The sequence below is a fragment of a genome, unplaced genomic scaffold, assembly GCF_019419815.1.
Source record: "Pyrus x bretschneideri cultivar Hongxiangsu unplaced genomic scaffold, Pyrus_bretschneideri_v1 Contig12, whole genome shotgun sequence".
Taxonomy (NCBI): Eukaryota; Viridiplantae; Streptophyta; class Magnoliopsida; order Rosales; family Rosaceae; genus Pyrus; species Pyrus x bretschneideri.
Window position 1 is genome coordinate 6,151,433 of NW_025999413.1, and position 19,247 is coordinate 6,170,679.

Consider the following 19,247-nt stretch of genomic DNA (forward strand, 5'->3'; position numbering starts at 1 on the left):
AATAACAATAAGAAAACAATTAAACACCAACACATCAGGACATGGTTCACTCACAATTTCCAGAATTTCCATTACTCAATTCAATTTTAGTATAAAGATTATATCCAGATATTCCAAAAGTGATACCAACATATATATCAACAGCAAACTTACAGATTCAATCAAGCTCAACTATTATCGTATTTGACTCCTCGACACATTCGACCAAGCCCGACCATCCAATCTATCCACCAACTGAGAGATTAGGACACTTTAAAAGGATAATCAAGCACAACAAGAGTCGGTAGATAACTACCTTTTAAGTTATATCCATGGCTGCCCATTTTAGCTTGCTTGCACAGATAGAAAAGTGATGCATATGCTCATGTGAACTTAGCATATTCAATCCAACGTTTGAACTCTTGGCCACTTCCTTCAAATAAAATTTTTACCAAAGTGATGCATACAAAATGGTGCACAAGTACGGAGAGCACAGGTCAGGGAATCCAAATGGAGGGTAGCACATGCCTGAAGAACGCATACAAAATGAGCGTCACAGATGCAAGAAGAGAATATCAAATCTTTCAAACAGGATACATGCACATTTCAAGATCTGTCATCTGCATAAAGATTGAAGCTTAAAGGTTCATTGATGTTTATGTAGACGAATCTTTTAAAATGGTGTATAGCCTTCGTGTAGCATGAGCATGACAGAAGTACTCGCTTCCTAAATTATGGTTCACCAAATTTCATGATATCTCACTCCTCTGTATCAACAAAGAGCCAGCCAAGAACTCAATTACGTTTATAGAAAATAGCCAAATACAAAAAGAAACATAAGAAACTAGAGAACCAAAACAGGTCCTGGCTTACTTCTGTGCTACAAGCCTACAACAGGACCAGATTTCAAGCATCAAATGTACAGGGCACGGTTTCTTTCGGTGTCTGACTATGTGTTTCTCATAGACTCGCTGCAACAAATTGAAAACACGAGTTTAATGAGATAAATGATTTGGAAAATTTAGACATGAAAAGCCATGAATTGCTCTAACAAGGCAAGGTACGCCATGTGATAAGATAAACAAGCAGCAAGAATGGTGATAGAAACAAATCAGGGAATCAATTAACGAATAACTACCTTTTGGCATCCATGTCTTTTACAGCCGCTAAAAGCATTATTAGTTCCACTTTCCGACACGAAAGACCGCAACCCATTAATGAGTTATGAGATCATCTATTAAGAACTCGTTAAGATAACAACTGTCAAAACTTATTTACACTCGTAGTTTTAACTTTTGACCCAAAAAAAAAAAAAAAAAAAGGGACAAAAACTGACATGTGAAAGTAAGTACGCTTCTCACATTGTCACATTAGAAGCTGAGGAGATGAATTTTTATGGCTCTTTTTCTACTTGGAAAGGAGTGTTGCATGGCACAAGGCTATAAAAGATGGTTTAAGATGGAGACTTGGTGATGGTTCTCAGATTAAGTTCAATTTGCTACTTTGTCTCTTAATCGTGATCATTTGGGAGAGGTGGTTTCTAATTTTATTCAGAATGGTGAGTGGGATATATTCCAAAGCTTTGCCAAGTCGGATGCGGGAGGGCTTTAACTCTATGAGGATACAAGGAAGACTTGACATAATGGGTTTGATGCTAGCTTGGTCTAATAACCTCAGCACAAGGAAGCTATAATGTCAAGGACTGTGAAACTAGGCATGTCAAGCGAAGCAAGCAAACGCAAAACAAGTAAAAGACATACTCGCGAGGCACCAAAGCTAGCCACGTCTAGTTACGCAATGCATCAGAAGCAAGGGCAAGATACGATATCTGAAGCCACGAGAATGCAAACGCACATTGACATGACACAGAGGTACAGCTTATAAAATTGCGGAAAAAAAAAATTCACACTCGTCATTCAATTAAGTCAAATCTAAAACCTCTTATGTATCTAAAATTGCAAAAAAAAAAAAAAAAAAAAAAAAAAATCACTAGACAGTAGTATTAATTGTGAGAGAAGAGCATAATGAGAAAAAAATCACTAGACAGTAGTATTAATTGTGAGAGAAGAGCATAATGAGATGCATGTGGGGCAAGACGTTATCCCTTGGGCAGGTGTCTTAAGATATGTGCTTTGGTGGGATTTTAAGACCCATTTCAGTGAATGGTAAGTGAATGTCGTTAATTGAACAAAAGGGAAACGGGTCAACAACGACATTAATTGCAATGACGATTAAACCAATAAAAAGCATTAATAATCAATTTTGAAGCTGCTGTCAAATTTGACAGCAACTCTCTTGCTACCAATCCATGTTATTGCCAACATAGGATTTGACATTTCAGTTGGAGAACATTCGTGTGGTCCTTTTTTTACTATTATAGCTTATATGGACATTTTGATATCTTCTTTGTAAATGCTCTTACATATCAGATAATGTATTTATTATGTATTCAACTTTATTTTATTTTTAGAGGCATGTTAGCAACTTTCTCACTTGTCTTTTTTTTTTTTTTCCTCATGTCACATGTGGCACTGAAAATTAGAATAATATTTATATTAAAATCCGACTAATTTTTTTTCCTCATGTCACATATGGCACTCAAATTAATGTCGTTGTTGACCCATTTCCCTTTTGTTCAATCAAGGGAAGTGAATGGTCCCCTCTTGTTAAAAGAAATGGTGAACAGTCCGGATTTCATAATTATTAAATGCCTATTATTAAGTTTTATTAATTTAATCATTTATTTTATAATATAATTAAATAAAATAATAATTTAATTTGACATATCGGATGGATAATAAAACTTTAAAAGATGTCAAAATGCCACATAAGCTGTCAAATTTAAATTTTATGTTCGAAATTTGACATCTCATTTGAAGATGCTCTAATAAAAACGAGGGAAAGTCAGGCATTCATACTAAACCATATATTCAAATTGGGTTCCTAAAAGGCTAAAATCAAAATTTATCTTCAATCTCCCAGCAATGAACTAGTAATGTGCGAATGTATTGAATAATTGAAATTAATTTCTCTGTTTACAAAATTTCTATTCTCATTAACTCGAGCCAAACTTAAGTTGGAGGTCACAGTCGAATTATCAGCCAACCAACCGTGACCTCGAGCCCGATCCAAAAACGAATCGAGCTGAACTTCAGCTTGAATAAATCATTCCAGGCGATCCTGAAAACAACTATATATATGCTGCAGATAATTAAACAAGCATGAGGCCATCAGATATCTTCATGATATGACATGAACATTTTTTACTCATTCGCCAGCTAACTAGCTTAGGCTATATAATTTCCAAAGCAACAGATCATCTAGGGCTTAGCTAGCTGCTAATTAAACTGAAAAATACAAATGGAAACAAGAGGCTTGATTTCAAACATTGATAAGACAAAAGGTTAATGTAACAAGATTTTATTCATAATAAACGATAACAAATTTTCACAACCAAACCGAATTAAGCATATGATAAAAATAAGAACATGAACTAAATGTTCATAGATACATAGTATAACAGAAAAATACACGCGATTTTTTGCTAATAATGTCTCACTGTAACGTTGCATTGTGTAACAAAGTATGCATTTGGAAGGTCCACAAAAACCGTTTTATACGTAATATATCCCTGAACAAATCGAAAGTTTCCGGCACCTGAAACCACTGATAATTCTCTATATTGCTCGAATTGCTTATCAATTCCTTGTATCTGTAGAGTGCTTCCATTGTACTTTTTGTTTGTGAACACAATTGATAACATATCATAGGCATTACGTCCATCCAATGACGATACCATAAACATGCCTTGTATCCGGCCAACGGAGGCGGATTTTAGATCTATGCCCTCCGTTAAAGGGGCATCCTCCGCATAAACAGTGGCAAATTGATCGTAGTTCCAAATCTTGCCGGGAATACCTGCAAACGCAACATCTGTGATATTTGGACCAGATAAGAAGTCATGAGCGTAGAAAGACAGGTGGGTTTCCTTGAACTCGTGAGTGGCTTGGATCGCTGGAAATGTAGTCATGGCTAGAACAACCATGACGAAAAACATGGATGGAGCACTGAGCTTTGGTATGAATTTTAACGCCATTAGTGGATGCATGACAGCTAATTGAGCAACCAAGAGAAAAGGTTAATTAGGAAAAATTAGGGAACAATTAAGGTTTTGAATTGCTTGGTGAGGTTCAGTTATGGGTATGCTTTCAATTTATACATGGAAAAGGAGCAATTATTTCTGCTAGTCAGCTGTTTAACTTCCCTAAATTACTTCCGTGTTGCTTCCTGATCACTTGAGAATTGTTTAAGCAATAATATCTCCATGCATGCAACACACTTTAATATACAAATACATTAAATCCTGTTGCCACCTGACTGCACCAGATAAGATGTCATGAAAGTAGAAAGACAGCTGGGTTTCTTTGAACTCGTAAGTGGCTTGGATCGCTGGAAATGTAGTCATGGCTAGAAGAACCATGACCAAAAACAGCTTTGGTATGAAATTTAACGCCAATGGGTTCATGCATGGGAGCTAATTGAGCAACCAAGGGAATAGGTTACTTAGGAAAACTTAAGGAGCAATTAAGGTTTTGAAATTGCTTGGTGAGTTTCAGTTACGGCTCTACTTTCAATATATAATATAAAAGGGAGCAATTATTTCTGCTAATCAGCTGTTTAACTTCTCTAAATTACTTCCACGTTGCTTCCTGATCACTTGAGAATTGTTTGGGCAATAATGCTTGCAAGCAACACACCCATTATAAATCAAATTTTACTCTCACTCATCTTTGCTTCTCACTTTAGCAAACATCATCATCCTCCCTACGGTATCATGGGTTGACAGAGAGTTGTGCCAAATAGAAAAGAGATTGCTGATTCAGAAGAGAACAAAGGCTACTGCAATATTTACTCACTGAGGCTGTTTATGTTTTTGGTTAAAAAGAGAATATTTTGGCTAAATTTCTACACAAAGAGAAAATTTTGGCTAGATCTCAAATTTCTCGCGGAAAACCAAATGGGACCGGAATACGAATTGATTTTTCGAAAAACAAGGGAATTTGGCTTAAATAATGAAATTATAATGTTGAAATAGTCACTTTGAGGATTTTGTTGATATTTTGCTAATATTTATTTGATAAATTTACTAAGTTATCATTGTTCTAAAAAGCAGCAATGATGGCCAATCGCGGTGATTTTGCTTAAATGAGAAAAAAATCTAGATGTGGGTTAGGTGGCAGCTAGCTAGCTGGCTGCTTAGGCAGAAGTCAAGTCCCCTCGGGACCGTGACAATTGGACGAACACCATGTAAAAACCCTCCCCAAAATTATTTTGTAATTTTAGATTCCCCCTAAAAGTTTATGTAATTTTGCATTTTGGTCCCTTATCTATTTACCTATCCAGATCTCTTTTCAAATTTTCTCTCCTCTCTTCGCCTGCCACGTGGTAGCCCACTAACTCACCTCCTTCTCTCTCATCTCGCCGAGTCAACACTCTGTTCTCTTTCTCAGCTCAACTCTTGCTCTCACACTCTCTCAGACTCTCCTCTCACTCCCTTTCCCAATCGACACCCACACCCCCAACCAAGCATCCCAACGACGACGCACCGCCACCACCACCACCACCACCACCATCGTGGAATCTCTCTCTCTCTCTCTCTCTCTCTTTCTCTCTCTCTCAAAACCCAAAAGGACCAAGGCCTTTGGGCCGAGAAACCTAGGGCCCTTGGCCCGCTAAACCCCCCAAACCACAAACCCTTTGTATCAGGCATTCGGGCCGTGTGGAACGTGGGCTCTAAGCCCAAAACCCTAAACCCAATAACCTTACACTTTTGCTTTGGGCCAGGCTTTCAAGCCCAGGCCCTTTGACCTAAAATTTTGTTATCTGATTCTGTTCTAATTAAGATGATTTATTTGTTTTTAAAATTTTAATTATTTCGTATTTATTTTGTGATTGCAGATGTTTAAATGATGGAGAGGTTCGGAAAGCTGTTACTCGGAGGAGACATGTCTGTAGAGGGAAAGGTGTCTGCACTGCCCTTGCTATCTCAAATGCCATCACCAATCTCTCTGGTTAGTCACATTCCTCTTGGAATATGCTTATTCTTATGTGATGTTGGCTGATACCTTGGTGAATCAACTTAATAAAAAATGTGAGATGAGCAAATTGAAAAGCCTAGTTTCTTCTCATATGCATGCTTCTTGGCGGGGCATAACTAATCGCATCAGATCTTCTCAAAGAAAAAGGTGAAAAGTGCAAAGTCAATGCTTGAAGTAATTAAGCGGTGATTAATGCTCACGTCAAGGTATGACCAGCCAAAATAGGGGCCTCATTACAACCTAATTAGGTTAGCTTAAAGTTGATTCACTTAAATTTTAGAAACCCAGACATCATGGTACAAGAAATCCCAAGTTGTATCTATTGCCCTTGCTATCCAAATGAACTTCGTTGCACCATCATAATCTTTTGCTATAAGTAAAAGCAATGCACCCTTCATATTCTAAGGTACTGGTATTGCATAAATATCTAGAAATTTTTTGCGGAAATTATAAATCCATTTTAATCCAACAATTATCAATGCATTTCGAAACTGGAAAAAAGCATGACATCAAACTTACCCAAAATATAAAAGCAGTGTCACAGGTGCTAGCAAATCTCAGATTTATTAACTGAGCAACCAAAATACAAAATACTCTGTTAGCCAGGAAAGGCCTAATGGAGCACCGCAACTGATAACAAAACGAAATCGTTAGGGTTTTATCCAAATTAGTAAAAATCCAAAATAAAATTGAAAGACAACCATTATAAAACACACCTTAGCTGAATAACATCTGTTCCGCAACGATCTGATGACAGGTCGCAACCAAAACGAGCTGGAAAGCAACCAAAATTCAAAATTAAACATAAAATTTTAAATTCACGACGCAATGACCCGAATTAAATACAAAATCAAGGTCCTTTCAGAAACATAAGCTTAAGAAGGCGAAAATTTGAAACCTTTCGAAAGCGCAGAAATAGAGAGTAAAAAGAATTGTGGGAAAAGTTGGGAAATTTACCAGAGGGGTTTAGGTGGAGGCGCCGAGAGGAGCCGATCGGCAAGGCGGATTGAAGCTCGAAGGGCCTAACTTGGACTCTCCGGCCGTGGCGAGATTTAGGGTCTTTCCATAGACAGGAAACCTAGATTCGGAGACATGAAGTATAACAATTATATATAGGGATAAAGATAAGGACAAAGATTTTGAAGATATTTTTACATTAGTTTGTAGCCTTTAGATCTTATCATATTCAACGGTCTTGATCAGAAGTGATATAAATACTTTTAAAATTTTAAACAAAATGATGTGGTTGTAGATGATTGAATTATTATCTAAATGTCAATTAACGTGTTTGTTTTCTTATCAGTAGTTGTATTAAGCTATTGAAATTACACTTAATTACTTCCTTCTTTCGGTCAACATGGTGATTAAGATTTTATGTTCATCTACCACTTTATATCAAGAATTGCGATTATTATTTAAAAGAACATTTATTTATTCTATCTCCAACCTTTATAAGAAAATTCAAAACGGGTGATCATGCATTTCTGTTGAAATCCTTGTATTAATTGTTCATCCACTCCATGATTTGATGCTCCACATGCAGATTCTTAGTGGGCAAGCATGTACCTGCCATCATTACAACTATAGTCATCGTTTCCATAAAGGGAGGACATTAACTTCTGGAAAGGAAGGTTGCATGTGGTTGCTGTGCTGTTGCACCTGGACAGCAGGGAGAACATTTTAATATTGCTGCATGTGTGTTGTTGCTGCATGTGGCATCGGTGTAAAGCATTTCTCATCATGTAGTATAGGTGTAAAGTTTTGATTTGATTATGTATAAGTATTGTAAAATGTATGATAGTTCAAATCAGTTGGAAATCGATTCTTTCAACATACATACACTTCGCCATTTTTAGATGGTATCAGAGCACCTTCCTGGTGCCTGAAACGCTATCTCGTTGTTCATCATGAGTGACGAAGAAACTCCTAAACACAAACCACAACTCACAACAACAATGGACATCACTGATCCATTCTACATTCATCACTCGGATCACCCGAGTCTACACCTTGTTTCCAAACCATTGGATGGTGACAATTATTCCACATGGAGCCGTGCGATGACAATCAGCCTCAGCGCCAAGAACAAGCTCGGTTTTGTGGATGGTTCGATAGAAGCCCCGGAAAAAACCGACGCCAAATATTCCCTTTGGAAACGGTGCAATGATATGGTCCTCTCATGGGTCGTTAGTTCTGTTGGTAATGATTTGATGAGCAGCGTCCTATACACGGATTCACCCTCTGAGATATGGGAGGATTTGAAGGAACGTTTCTCGCAAGGAAACGTTTCTCGCATTTTTCAAATTAAAAGAGAGATCATTGAACATCGACAGCGTCAACAATCCATATCGGCATACTATACCAAACTCAAAGGACTTTGGGATGAACTAGCGTCCTACAATACCATTCCAGCCTGCACATGTGGAACGATGAAAGCGATCAATGAAAGAGAACAACAGGAACAGGTTATTCAATTTCTCATGGGATTGAATGACTCTTATTCGGCTGTTCGTGGACAAATCCTCTTAATGCAGCCACTACCAAACATTCGTAAGGTATATTCTTTGACTTTACAAGAAGAAAAACAAAGAGAGGTGGCAGAAGGTGGTGAAAGTAACACCACACATGCCATGCACGTATCCAAGACCACCTGGAATAAGCAGCCTCGCAAGCCGAACAATGGTGGCAAGGCAAACACTGGTAAGGATTTTCATTGTACTTACTACGATGGAACTACTCATACAGTTGATTACTGTTTCTACCTTCACGGATTCCCTCATGGCCACAAGTTTCACGGGAAGGACGTAAAGCCTCCTAACAAAACCAGGCGCGCAGCAGCCAATAATGCCCACAAAGAAGAGGCCAAGTCGAGCACTACCAAAGAACCTGTTGGTTTGAAATTCACAGTGGATGAGATCAACCAAATCAAGGCTATTCTTCGTGGTGATGGTAAAAATCAGTTTTTTGCAAATGCAGCAGGTATACCTAATACACGATGCTATTCTTTTTCCACAAACAGTCCAGATTCTTGGATTATTGACAGTGGGGCTACAGATCACATTTCTTCTTCTTTTAATTTACACGACAAAAGGAGACCACATTCTTCCTCTGTCAATCTGCCAAATGGGTCACAAGCACCAATTTCTTGTCTTGGTTCAATCAAACTCACTCCAAATTTAAACCTAAAAGATGTCCTTTGTGTTCCTGGTTTTCGAGTTAACCTGATGTCAGTTAGCAAAGTTACTCGAGGATTAAATTGTTTGATCATTTTCTTCCCTACTTTTTGTCTCTTACAGGATTTGGCAACGAAGAAGATGATTGGATTAGGGAAGGAGCGTGATGGCCTGTATTACCTAGTCCCAGTCACAGAAGACTTCGTCTTTCGACAGAATAAGCCTGGGGTCGTTGCTGCTTCTGCATCCGCATCATCCAATGTCTGGCACCAACGCCTTGGACACCTTTCCACTGGTCCAGCCCATGTCTTATCTAGTTCCATTCCTGATATTTCTTTTGATTTTGATTCTCATTGTGATGTCTGTCCAGTAGCCAAACAAACAAGGTTACCTTTTCCCTTAAGTTCTACTTCTAGTCTGCAACCTTTCGAGTTAATACATTGTGATATTTGGGGTCCGCATCGTTTGCCATCTTCATCAGGTGCTAAATACTTCTTAACCATAGTTGACGATTACTCCCGATTTACTTGGCTCTTTCTCATGAATTTAAAATCTGAAACACAAGAGAAAATCAAACTGTTTTTTGCTTATGTCAACATTCAATTTCAGCGTCAAGTTAAACAAGTACGCACTGATAATGGCACAGAATTCATATCCATGCGTTCATTTTTTGCCAACTCAGGCACTGTTTTTCAACATACTTGCCCACACACACCTTAACAAAATGGGGTGGTGGAGCGTAAACATCGACACCTCCTTAATGTAGGTCGCGCACTTCGTTTTCAAGCAAACCTTCCCCTCAAATTTTGGGGAGAAAGTCTTCTCACTGCCACTTATCTTATCAATCGCACACCAACCATTGTTTTATAAAAAAAAAAACACCTTATGAAATGCTCTACACACGCCCCCCCACTTATATGCACTTACGGGTTTTTGGGTGTCTTTGTTATGCTACACACACCTCCCCTAAACACAAGTTTGATGCTAGGGCTCACAAGTGTCTCTTTGTTGGTTACCCTTATGGACAAAAGGGGTATCGTCTCTACAATCTTCACACTCATCAATTTTTTACTAGTCGTGATGTGGTTTTTCATGAACATATCTTCCCTTTTGCCCATCATCCTCCCGACACCCAACCTGATGAAGTTGTGCCCGTCATTCCTCTTCCCTTCACCGATACCATATCAGATTCTTCCACCTTTCCACAAGAACCCTCATCTCCCATCATCTCTAGTCCGCACATTTCTCCTCCTTCACCTTCCGTAACTGTCGTCCCTTTCTCACTATCACCTGTGTCGCCCCCATCTTCTCTTACTTCTCCCCGTCCTGTCAACTCTACCCCACCACCTGCCCTTGGTCGTGGCCTCCGCCCCAAGCAACCTTCTGTCTTATTAAGGGATTATGACTGTTCACAGGTCACCACGGCGCCTTCCACGTCCACTTCTTCTTCGCGGTCAGGTACTCGCTATCCCCTCTCTCATTATCTCTCTCCTTCGCATTTATCACCATCTCATCAAGTGTTTATCAATAATATCACTCGTAGCATCGAACCCACTTCTTTTGCTCAGGCCAACCTTGATCCTAATTGGCAAGCTGCCATGCAGTCTGAACTTGCTGCACTTGAACAGAACCATACCTGGACACTCACTTCCCTGCCTCCTGGAAAACGTGCTATCGGCAGCAAGTGGGTTTACAAGATCAAACATCGCTCTGATGGCTCCATCGAGCGCTTTAAAGCGCGTTTGGTTGCTAAAGGTTACACACAAATTGAAGGCCTGGACTATTCTGAAACATTTGCACCCGTGGCCAAACTTACCACTGTTCGTTGTTTATTGGCTGTGGCTGCTCAACGCCACTGGCCTCTCCATCAACTCGATGTCCAGAATGCTTTTCTCCATGGTGATTTGGACGAAGAAGTTTTCATGTCTCCACCTCCTGGACTTCGTCGACAGGGGGAGAACTTGGTTTGTCGACTCCATAAATCCCTCTATGGCTTGAAGCAGGCTTCCCGTCAATGGTTTTCGAAGTTTTCTCAAGCTATTCAACTCATGGGATACAAACAATCAACTGCAGACTATTCATTGTTCACCTGCACTACTGCGCATTCCATTACAGTGGTTCTTATCTATGTTGATGACATGATCATTACAGGGAACAACCATGAGGCCATTCAACATTTAAAACAATTTCTTCATCATCAGTTTCGTATTAAGGAGCTCGGACCTCTCAAATATTTTCTTGGGATTGAAGTGGCTCGTTCACAGCAAGGCATTTCTATCTCACAAAGGAAATATGTTTTGGACATACTGGACGATGTTGGACTATTAGGGGCATGTCCAGTGGATTTTCCCATGGAACAAGACTTGAAGTTAAGGCCAATAGATGGTGAATTATTAAAGGATCCAACCAGATATAGAAGGATCGTGGGACGACTCATTTACCTCACCATAACGAGGCCAGATATCACATTTTCTGTCCAAAATCTTAGCCAGTTCATGAACCAACCACGCAAGCCTCATCTTGAAGCTGCTATGCGAGTCTTGAAATACCTCAAAGGGACTCCAGGACAAGGTCTATTTTTTCCATCTACAGATGCTTTACAATTGAGTGGTTACTGTGACGCTTCATGGGCATCATGTCTAACGACTAGAAGGTCTGTGACAGGTTATTGTGTGTTTTTGGGGAAATCACTTATCTCCTGGAAGACTAAAAAGCAACATACGGTTTCACGATCGTCTGCAGAGGCATAATATAGATCAATGGCTGCAATCACTTGTGAACTTACGTGGCTTCGTTATCTGTTACAAGATTTACAGGTCTCCCATGCAGCTCCAGCTCATGTTTACTGTGACAATAAGGCAGCGCTACACATTGCAGCTAATCCAGTTTTCCACGAGCGAACTAAACATATCGAATTAGATTGTCACTTGGTCCGAGAAAAGTTACATTCAGGAATGATTACAACAAGGTTCACACCTTCAAAACATCAGTTGGTCGACATATTTACAAAAGCACTAGGAAAGGCATCGTTTCATTCTCTTCTTAGCAAGTTGGGCATTCAAAACATTCATGCTCCAACTTGAGGGGGAGTGTTGAAATCCTTGTATTAATTATTCATCCACTCCATGATTTGATGCTCCACATGCAGATTCTTAGTGGGCAAGCATGTACCTGCCATCATTACAACTATAGTCATCGTTTCCATAAAGGGAGGACATTAACTTCTGGAAAGGAAGGTTGCATGTGGTTGCTGTGCTGTTGCACCTGGACAGCAGGGAGAACATTTTAATATTGCTGCATGTGTGTTGTTGCTGCATGTGGCATCGGTGTAAAGCATTTCTCATCATGTAGTATAGGTGTAAAGTTTTGATTTGATTATGTATAAGTATTGTAAAATGTATGATAGTTCAAATCAGTTGGAAATCGATTCTTTCAACATACATACACTTCGCCATTTTTAGAATTTCAAAGATCGAACTGCCCGCGATCGTAAACCACGTTGGAGCAAAATACAATGAGAATCTATTTTTAATTTACTACTAGTGTGTATGCACACACAAAGTGAGATTATTATTATTTTTTTTTTTTGAAATAGAAGAAGAGAGGAAGAGAGTGATGGAGAATGTGGGAGTGTGAAGTTTTTTATTTTTAATTAGAAATATGTTAGGATTACATGTAAGTGAAGTTTAAAAAAAAAACAATAAAATTTAGTTGTGTGAAATTATATTTTTGCCCCATATTTCTTATTGATGTTCTGTTTGAATTATAGGATTAAACTGGTAATTTCATAACATTTTATTTGACAATGAGTGTTTTATTAATTAGTAGAGATTATTAAAGAAGAAAGTAAATTTAAAATTATTACATTAATTTAATAGAGATATAGTTTCAAACCAAAAAACTCAACACACTATTTCAATAGAACTTGGATCCTCTCCTGAGCCCAAGGAGAGGATCCTCTTGATCAAAGGACTTGGGCCGTTAGATAAAAAACCAACGGCTATAATTATTATAATTTTAAAAGAACTTTTTTATTTGTAGCCGTTGGATTTTTATCTAAAGGTCAAAATCCTTTGGTCAGGAGGATCTAGGGGTGGGTTAAAAAAATCGAAAATTGAAAAAAATTGAAAACCAAACCGAACCAAAGCCGAAAAAAATTGAACTGAAACTACCAAACTGAACAGAACCAAATTTGGCTAGTTCGGTTTCGTTAGTTGAGGTCCAGAAACTGAATTGGACTGAATCAAACCGAAAAAAAAATCATATATAAATACTAAAAATATGTTGGCATCAAGGTTTGAACACTTTCCTTCCAGATTGGAGTTAATCGTTGCAAGCCAACTTGACTATAGGCTTTGAGTTGTTATAATTGCACCGGTATGTTATTTATAGGTTTCTTAAATTTAATGCTTTATAAAATTTCTTAACTTTACAAACCCTAGCTGTCTCACTCCCATCCCATTTCCCATTTTAGATCTCAAACACTCATTCTCTCTCTCCCCTCTACTGCTTCCTCCCTGCCTTTGCTTCCTCAGTCAGTCTCTCTCTCTCTCTCCTCTTCCTTCCTCTCTTCCTCCAAATCACTCTCTCTCCAGTCTCCAGTCTTCTCATGTCCTCCTTCTCTTCTTCCAAACCATGACTTTCCCTCGCCCCTTTCGAATCAGAACCCCCTCCAAATTGGAAGATTCTAATCCGGGTTTTCCGATCTCTCACAGGTAATTTTCGAATCGAAACAAATATGATTTATAATTTTATATTGTGATTTACTGAATTAATAGACTATATGATTAATCAATGATTTCTCTTTTGTTCATATATGTATCAATAACTCCTAGTTTGTTTCCCGCGGTTTTTTTCAAAAACCTTTGAAAATACAACCCTGGTTAATAATTGGTTTTGTAAATTCCATGAAACCAACAAATATTGGATTTGTATTTATAAATTATTATGTGCACAGCTAATGTCCACGTAAAATGGGTTTTGCTTTTAATTATTTTGTTGGGATTTTGCATATTATAATCTTCCAATTTGGCAGCAGATGCATAGGTGTTGCCATGGTTGCCGAGTGACGAGATGTTTGGGACTAAAAACAAACCCCCAAAGTAAAAATCTCCGTGGATGGCTGCTATTTAGTTCTATTGGGTTTATTTTCATGGAAAAATCAAAGAATTAACACATGCATGTGTTTTTTTCTCTGCAAGAGCTTTTGGATCCACAACAAGAAAGACGCACTGACACCCAATAATGTCAGATCCATGGCCGATCATCCCAGTTTGTATTCATTTTATGCAGAAGTTTCTGCATCTTTAGTGCTCAATCAATTGTTGCAGATTTGTTCCAAATTAAAAAAAAAAAAAAAATTCATGAAAAAAACCGAACCGAAAAAATTTGAACTGAACCAAACCGAACCGAACCGAAATTTCGATTCGATTTTGGTTTTGGCTAAAACCAAACCGTTTCAAGCCAAATCCAGCCCTAGGAGGATCCTATTCTTGGCTCAGGAGAGGATCCGAGTCCATTTCAATAATGAGAATTGTCCTTAGCCTACGTGGAGAATTGTTTGGTTATATACTAAATGAATCATTAGCTGCCAGCTGTCAAACCTTATCTACAATGGTACTTTAGCCTTAGGTACCGTTTGGTACGTGGGACGGGACGGAACAGAGTGGGACAAGGCGTTCCGTCCCACGTTTGGTGCGCCTAAAACGGGTGGAACGAGCTGTTTCACGGGACGAGTTTTGGGTGAATTTTCGTTCCACCTCACTCCCCTGGAACGACTCGTTCCACATCCGTGGAACACAAAATTATAACCTCTCCGTCTCCTTCTTCTTCCTCCTTGTTTCCATCCGAGAGCATCTTTGCTCCTGCTCTGTTCCATCCTGTCCCGTCCCATCTGCATACCAAACGATACCTTAGATCACAAAGGAAAATAAAATAAAAAAGAAAAAGACAATCTTTTTGAGATTCTGACATTGTCACACGTATTGGACGGACCTCACGTACTTTCTTAATACGAACCTCTATTTACTACACTTCCCGCCAAAAACAAACATAAAGCTAAGACGGTCCCAGCAGTAAGAGAGCCTTTATTCAAGGACGTCGTACTTCATATATTTCTCCTCGAAGAGAATTTTCTTCTTTCCTAACCTTTCTCATTAGGCTTTTTTTCTTTTTTCTTTTTTCTTTTTTTCTTTTTTTACTTGAACAGTTATAATTTTTTATAAAGACAATAAAATAAAATATTAATGTGTAAAAAAAGGTAAGGAAAATGAAGGGAATGAGAATAAAATAAGAGAGAATCCTACTCCTTGTAATATAAAGGGGGGCAAGAGAAAATACTTTTTCTCTTCACGTATTATTATACTTAGGAGTACCGACTTAAATATTGCATATGTGGAAAAATTTCTCCATCAATAAAATTTTGTTAAACTACCTGGTACTCTACTATCGTAACATAAATAGAAGAACACAAAAAAACATATAGTTGCATCGAAACTGTCACGGAATAGGGTGTGAGGGTCCATATGATAAAGGTTCACTTGTAGTCTCGCTTCTTATTCTAGCAGAAAGGCTTGTTGAAAATCTAGTTGATCAGAAAGGCACGGGAGTTTTGGGCATACTTTCTCTCACTCTCCTGAACATTCTAACTTCATTCCAAACGAGATTCTTGGTGTTTAGTTAAATATTCTCAATTATCGTTATGCGTCTACAAAAAGAGAATAAACAATAAATTTTAGTTTGCTAGATGGTCCCCCAAATAGTAATCGTAAAGTTTTAGCAACATAGGTTTGGTCTTATTTTTTTTATTTTTATAAATATTTATGAAGATTAATTTAAGTTCAAAAGAAAGGAATTAAAAAAAAAGACTGTTACGATAATCCCCAACCTTCTATGAGTTATACAGTTATAGTTAGAAGAAACGATACGTGTCAGATGATTAGGTGTATAGTGAGCATACATCATAGTTTATGATAGTGAGCAAAAATATTTCCAAATAAAAAAGAGTTGAATAAATTATTTGTTATGTAATAAAAACGAGGGAAAATCAGGCATTGATACCGAACCATATATTCAAATTGGGTTCCTAAAAACAATTTATCTTTAATCTCCCAACAATGAACTAGTAATGTGCAATGCGTTGAATAATTCAAATTAATTTCTTTGTTTATTAAATTTCTATTCTCATTAACTCGAGCCAAATTTAAGTTCGAGGTCACGGTCGAGTTATCGGCCAACAAACCATGACCTCGAGCCTGATCCACTAACGAATCGAGCTGGACTTCAGCTTGAATAAATCATTCCAGCCGAGCCTGAACACAACCATATATATGCTTCGCAGATAATAAAACAAGCATGAGGCCATCGGATATCTTCATGAAATGACATGAACATTTTTTACTTGATTGACTTTCGGTTCAGTCCCCAGCTAGCTAGCTTAGGCTATATAATTTCCAAAACAACAGATCATCTAGGGTTAGCTAGCTGCTAATTAAGCTGAAAAAATAATTTTAGAAATGGAAATAAGAGGCTTTGATTTCAAACATTGATAAGAAAAAAGGTTAATGTAACAAGATTTTATTCATAATAAACGATAACTAATTCTCATAACCAAACCAAATTAACCATATGATAAAAACAAGAACAATACATGCGATTTTTTACCAGTAGTGTTTCATCATAGATACATAGTGTAACAAATATACGTGATTTTTTTACTAGTAGTGTTTCACTGTAACGTTGCATTGTGTAACAAAGTATGCATTTGGAAGGTCCACAAAAACCGTATTACACATAATATATCCTCGAGCAAATCGAAACTTTCCAGTACCTGAAACAACTGATAATTCTCTATGTTGCTCGAATTGCTTATCAATTCCTTGTATCTGAAGAGTGCTTCCATTGTACTCCTTGTTTGTGAACATAATTGATAACATATCATAGGAATTACGTCCATCCAATGACGTTACCATAAACATGCCTTGTATCCGGCCAACGGAGGCGGATTTTAGGTCTATGCCCTCCGTTAAAGGGGCATCCTCCGCATAAACAGTGGCAAATTGATCGTAGTTCCAAATCTTGCCGGGAATACCTGCAAACGCAACATCTGTGATATTTGGACCAGATAAGAAGTCATGAGCGTAGAAAGACAGGTGGGTTTCCTTGGACTCGTGAGTGGCTCGGATCGCTGGAAATGTAGTCATGGCTAGAACAACCATGACGAAAAACAAGGATGGAGCACTGAGCTTTGGTATGAACTTTAACGCCATTAGTGGATGCATGACAGCTAATTGAGCAACCAAGAGAAAAGGTTAATTAGGAAAAATTGGGGAACAATTAAGGTTTTGAAACTGCTTGGTGAGGTTCAGTCATGGGTATGCTTTCAATTTATAGCATGAAAAATGTTGGTATTCAAAGTTTACTAACTCAATACCAAAATATGTGGGTGATAAGTTTTCAAAAAGATAAAAAAAAAAAAATTATGTGGGTGATAAGTTTTCTAACACTATCACATCTCTCACTTTCACTCTCAATAAAATTGGACAAAAGAAAGAAAGAAGCAGCAAGTTTTGAGAAAAATATTAGGAAGAGTTTACAACTTTTATTTCTAGAATGGGATTACTTCAAACGTACATAGACATCTCTCTTATAGAGATTTTACAAAGACTTTCTATACATGCAATCCGTGTAAAAGTCCTAGGGTTTTTATCACAAATGATCCCTCAAATTGACCCACTTCATCAAGATAGTCCTTGAAATTGAAAATCAATTAATGTAATTCCTGAAAATGGATATCGCAAATCAATCTAGTTCTTCCGTTACAATTCTATAAAAATTCTGTTAAGTGATGACATGATATATAACTAAACCCTACAAGTCTAATTAAATATGCCAAGTGGATTAAAAATATTTTAAATTAAAAAACAATTTTTATTTTTTGTAAAAAAAATAGTAATAAAAATAAAAAATAAAAACGAACGCATCTTCTTTTTATCCCAACTGAACACAATCACACCTGCACTACACCCAAACCCCTCCACACGATTTTAATTCCCAATACATCAACAACTTTGAAAAGTTTGGTGATGGAATTGATATAACAATAAACCAAAAAAATTAGCTACAGCTTCTCCACCCCCGTCATCACCTCCTCCAGCATAGCCACCACCTTCTCCACCAGCTGCCTCTCCTTCGCCTACGTCAGAACCCCCACTAGATGCTTCCCCACCACCTCCATCAGAAGGTTCGCCCCTCCCAAATCTTCCCAAACACTTCCAGCAGAAGCCTCACCTCACCTCCACCTAAATCCAGAGTCCCCACCTCCTCCAGCTGATGTCCCGCCCCCTTCGTCCGATTCTTCACTAGCACCACAAGGAGAAACACCAGAAAAATCTCCTCCATCCTCCACCGTCACACCTCCTCCATCTGGTTCCAAATCTGCTCCTCCACCAGCTAATAACTCACCCCCTGCACCCACGACGCAATCACCACCTCCTTCGGTCCCTTCACCCCCTGGTACTTCGCTTCTTTAACTTCCCCATTAATTGAGAAATTAATACAATAAGAAAGGATTTGGTTGTGGTTGTGTTCGGGTGGGATGAGAAGAAGATTGACATCTTCCCTTTTTTTTTACCTTCTTTTAAGTTTTTAATTATACAAAAGATAACGTTGTTTTGAATATTGTTTTTAATTATTTAAATATTTTTAATCCACTTGGTAATATTTAATTAGATTTATGAGATCTAATTATGAAACCGATATATTAGATTAATTTATGATACTTATTTTTAAAGACTATACTGATTGATTTTCAATTTCAACGATTATTTTGTTGACGATGAGATGGGTCAATTCCACGACCATCAACAACTAATGTTTAACAGCAACCGAAGACTACGACATGAAAAAACAAAGGAACCACACAAGTGGTTTTAATAAACAATACAAAACAAAGACTTTCTAAACCTAGTGTTGAAATCTATCATAGACACGCACAAAA

At 37.9% G+C, this 19,247-nt stretch overlaps 2 protein-coding genes across 3 annotated transcripts; both read right to left on the reverse strand.

Moving 5' to 3' along the window:
* Positions 1 to 3,383: 3,383 nt before the first annotated feature.
* Positions 3,384 to 7,194, reverse strand: LOC103955075 (dirigent protein 1-like). 2 transcript variants are annotated; one of them, XM_048578169.1, is made up of 4 exons: positions 7,035 to 7,194; positions 6,794 to 6,851; positions 6,597 to 6,707; positions 3,384 to 4,092 (listed from the first exon to the last, which is right to left on the reverse strand). In XM_048578169.1, exon 4 carries the CDS (start codon positions 4,085 to 4,087, stop codon positions 3,524 to 3,526), a length of 564 nt encoding a protein of 187 aa, XP_048434126.1. In that variant the 5' UTR covers positions 4,088 to 4,092; positions 6,597 to 6,707; positions 6,794 to 6,851; positions 7,035 to 7,194; the 3' UTR covers positions 3,384 to 3,523. The 2 variants fall into 2 exon arrangements, 1 of the variants encoding a protein (XP_048434126.1); XR_007255979.1 differs by having other exon boundaries at positions 3,724 to 3,897; positions 7,035 to 7,193.
* A 7,779-nt stretch (positions 7,195 to 14,973) lies between these two features.
* Positions 14,974 to 18,880, reverse strand: LOC125474428 (dirigent protein 11-like). Its single transcript, XM_048578170.1, has 2 exons — positions 17,079 to 18,880; positions 14,974 to 15,143 (listed from the first exon to the last, which is right to left on the reverse strand). Exons 1-2 carry the CDS (start codon positions 17,527 to 17,529, stop codon positions 15,055 to 15,057), a joined length of 540 nt encoding a protein of 179 aa, XP_048434127.1. The 5' UTR covers positions 17,530 to 18,880; the 3' UTR covers positions 14,974 to 15,054.
* Positions 18,881 to 19,247: the final 367 nt, after the last annotated feature.

What these genes read in the sequence shown, in the direction of transcription:
- LOC103955075 (XM_048578169.1), bottom strand. Translation starts at nt 4,087, where the DNA reads ATGCATCCACTAATGGCGTTAAAATTCATACCAAAGCTCAGTGCTCCA.
- LOC125474428 (XM_048578170.1), bottom strand. Translation starts at nt 17,529, where the DNA reads ATGCATCCACTAATGGCGTTAAAGTTCATACCAAAGCTCAGTGCTCCA. An exon ending in AGAATTATCAGTTGTTTCAG is followed by an intron (nt 15,144 to 17,078) that starts GTACTGGAAAGT and finishes TTTGGTATGCAG; the next exon opens with ATGGGACGGGACAGGATGGA.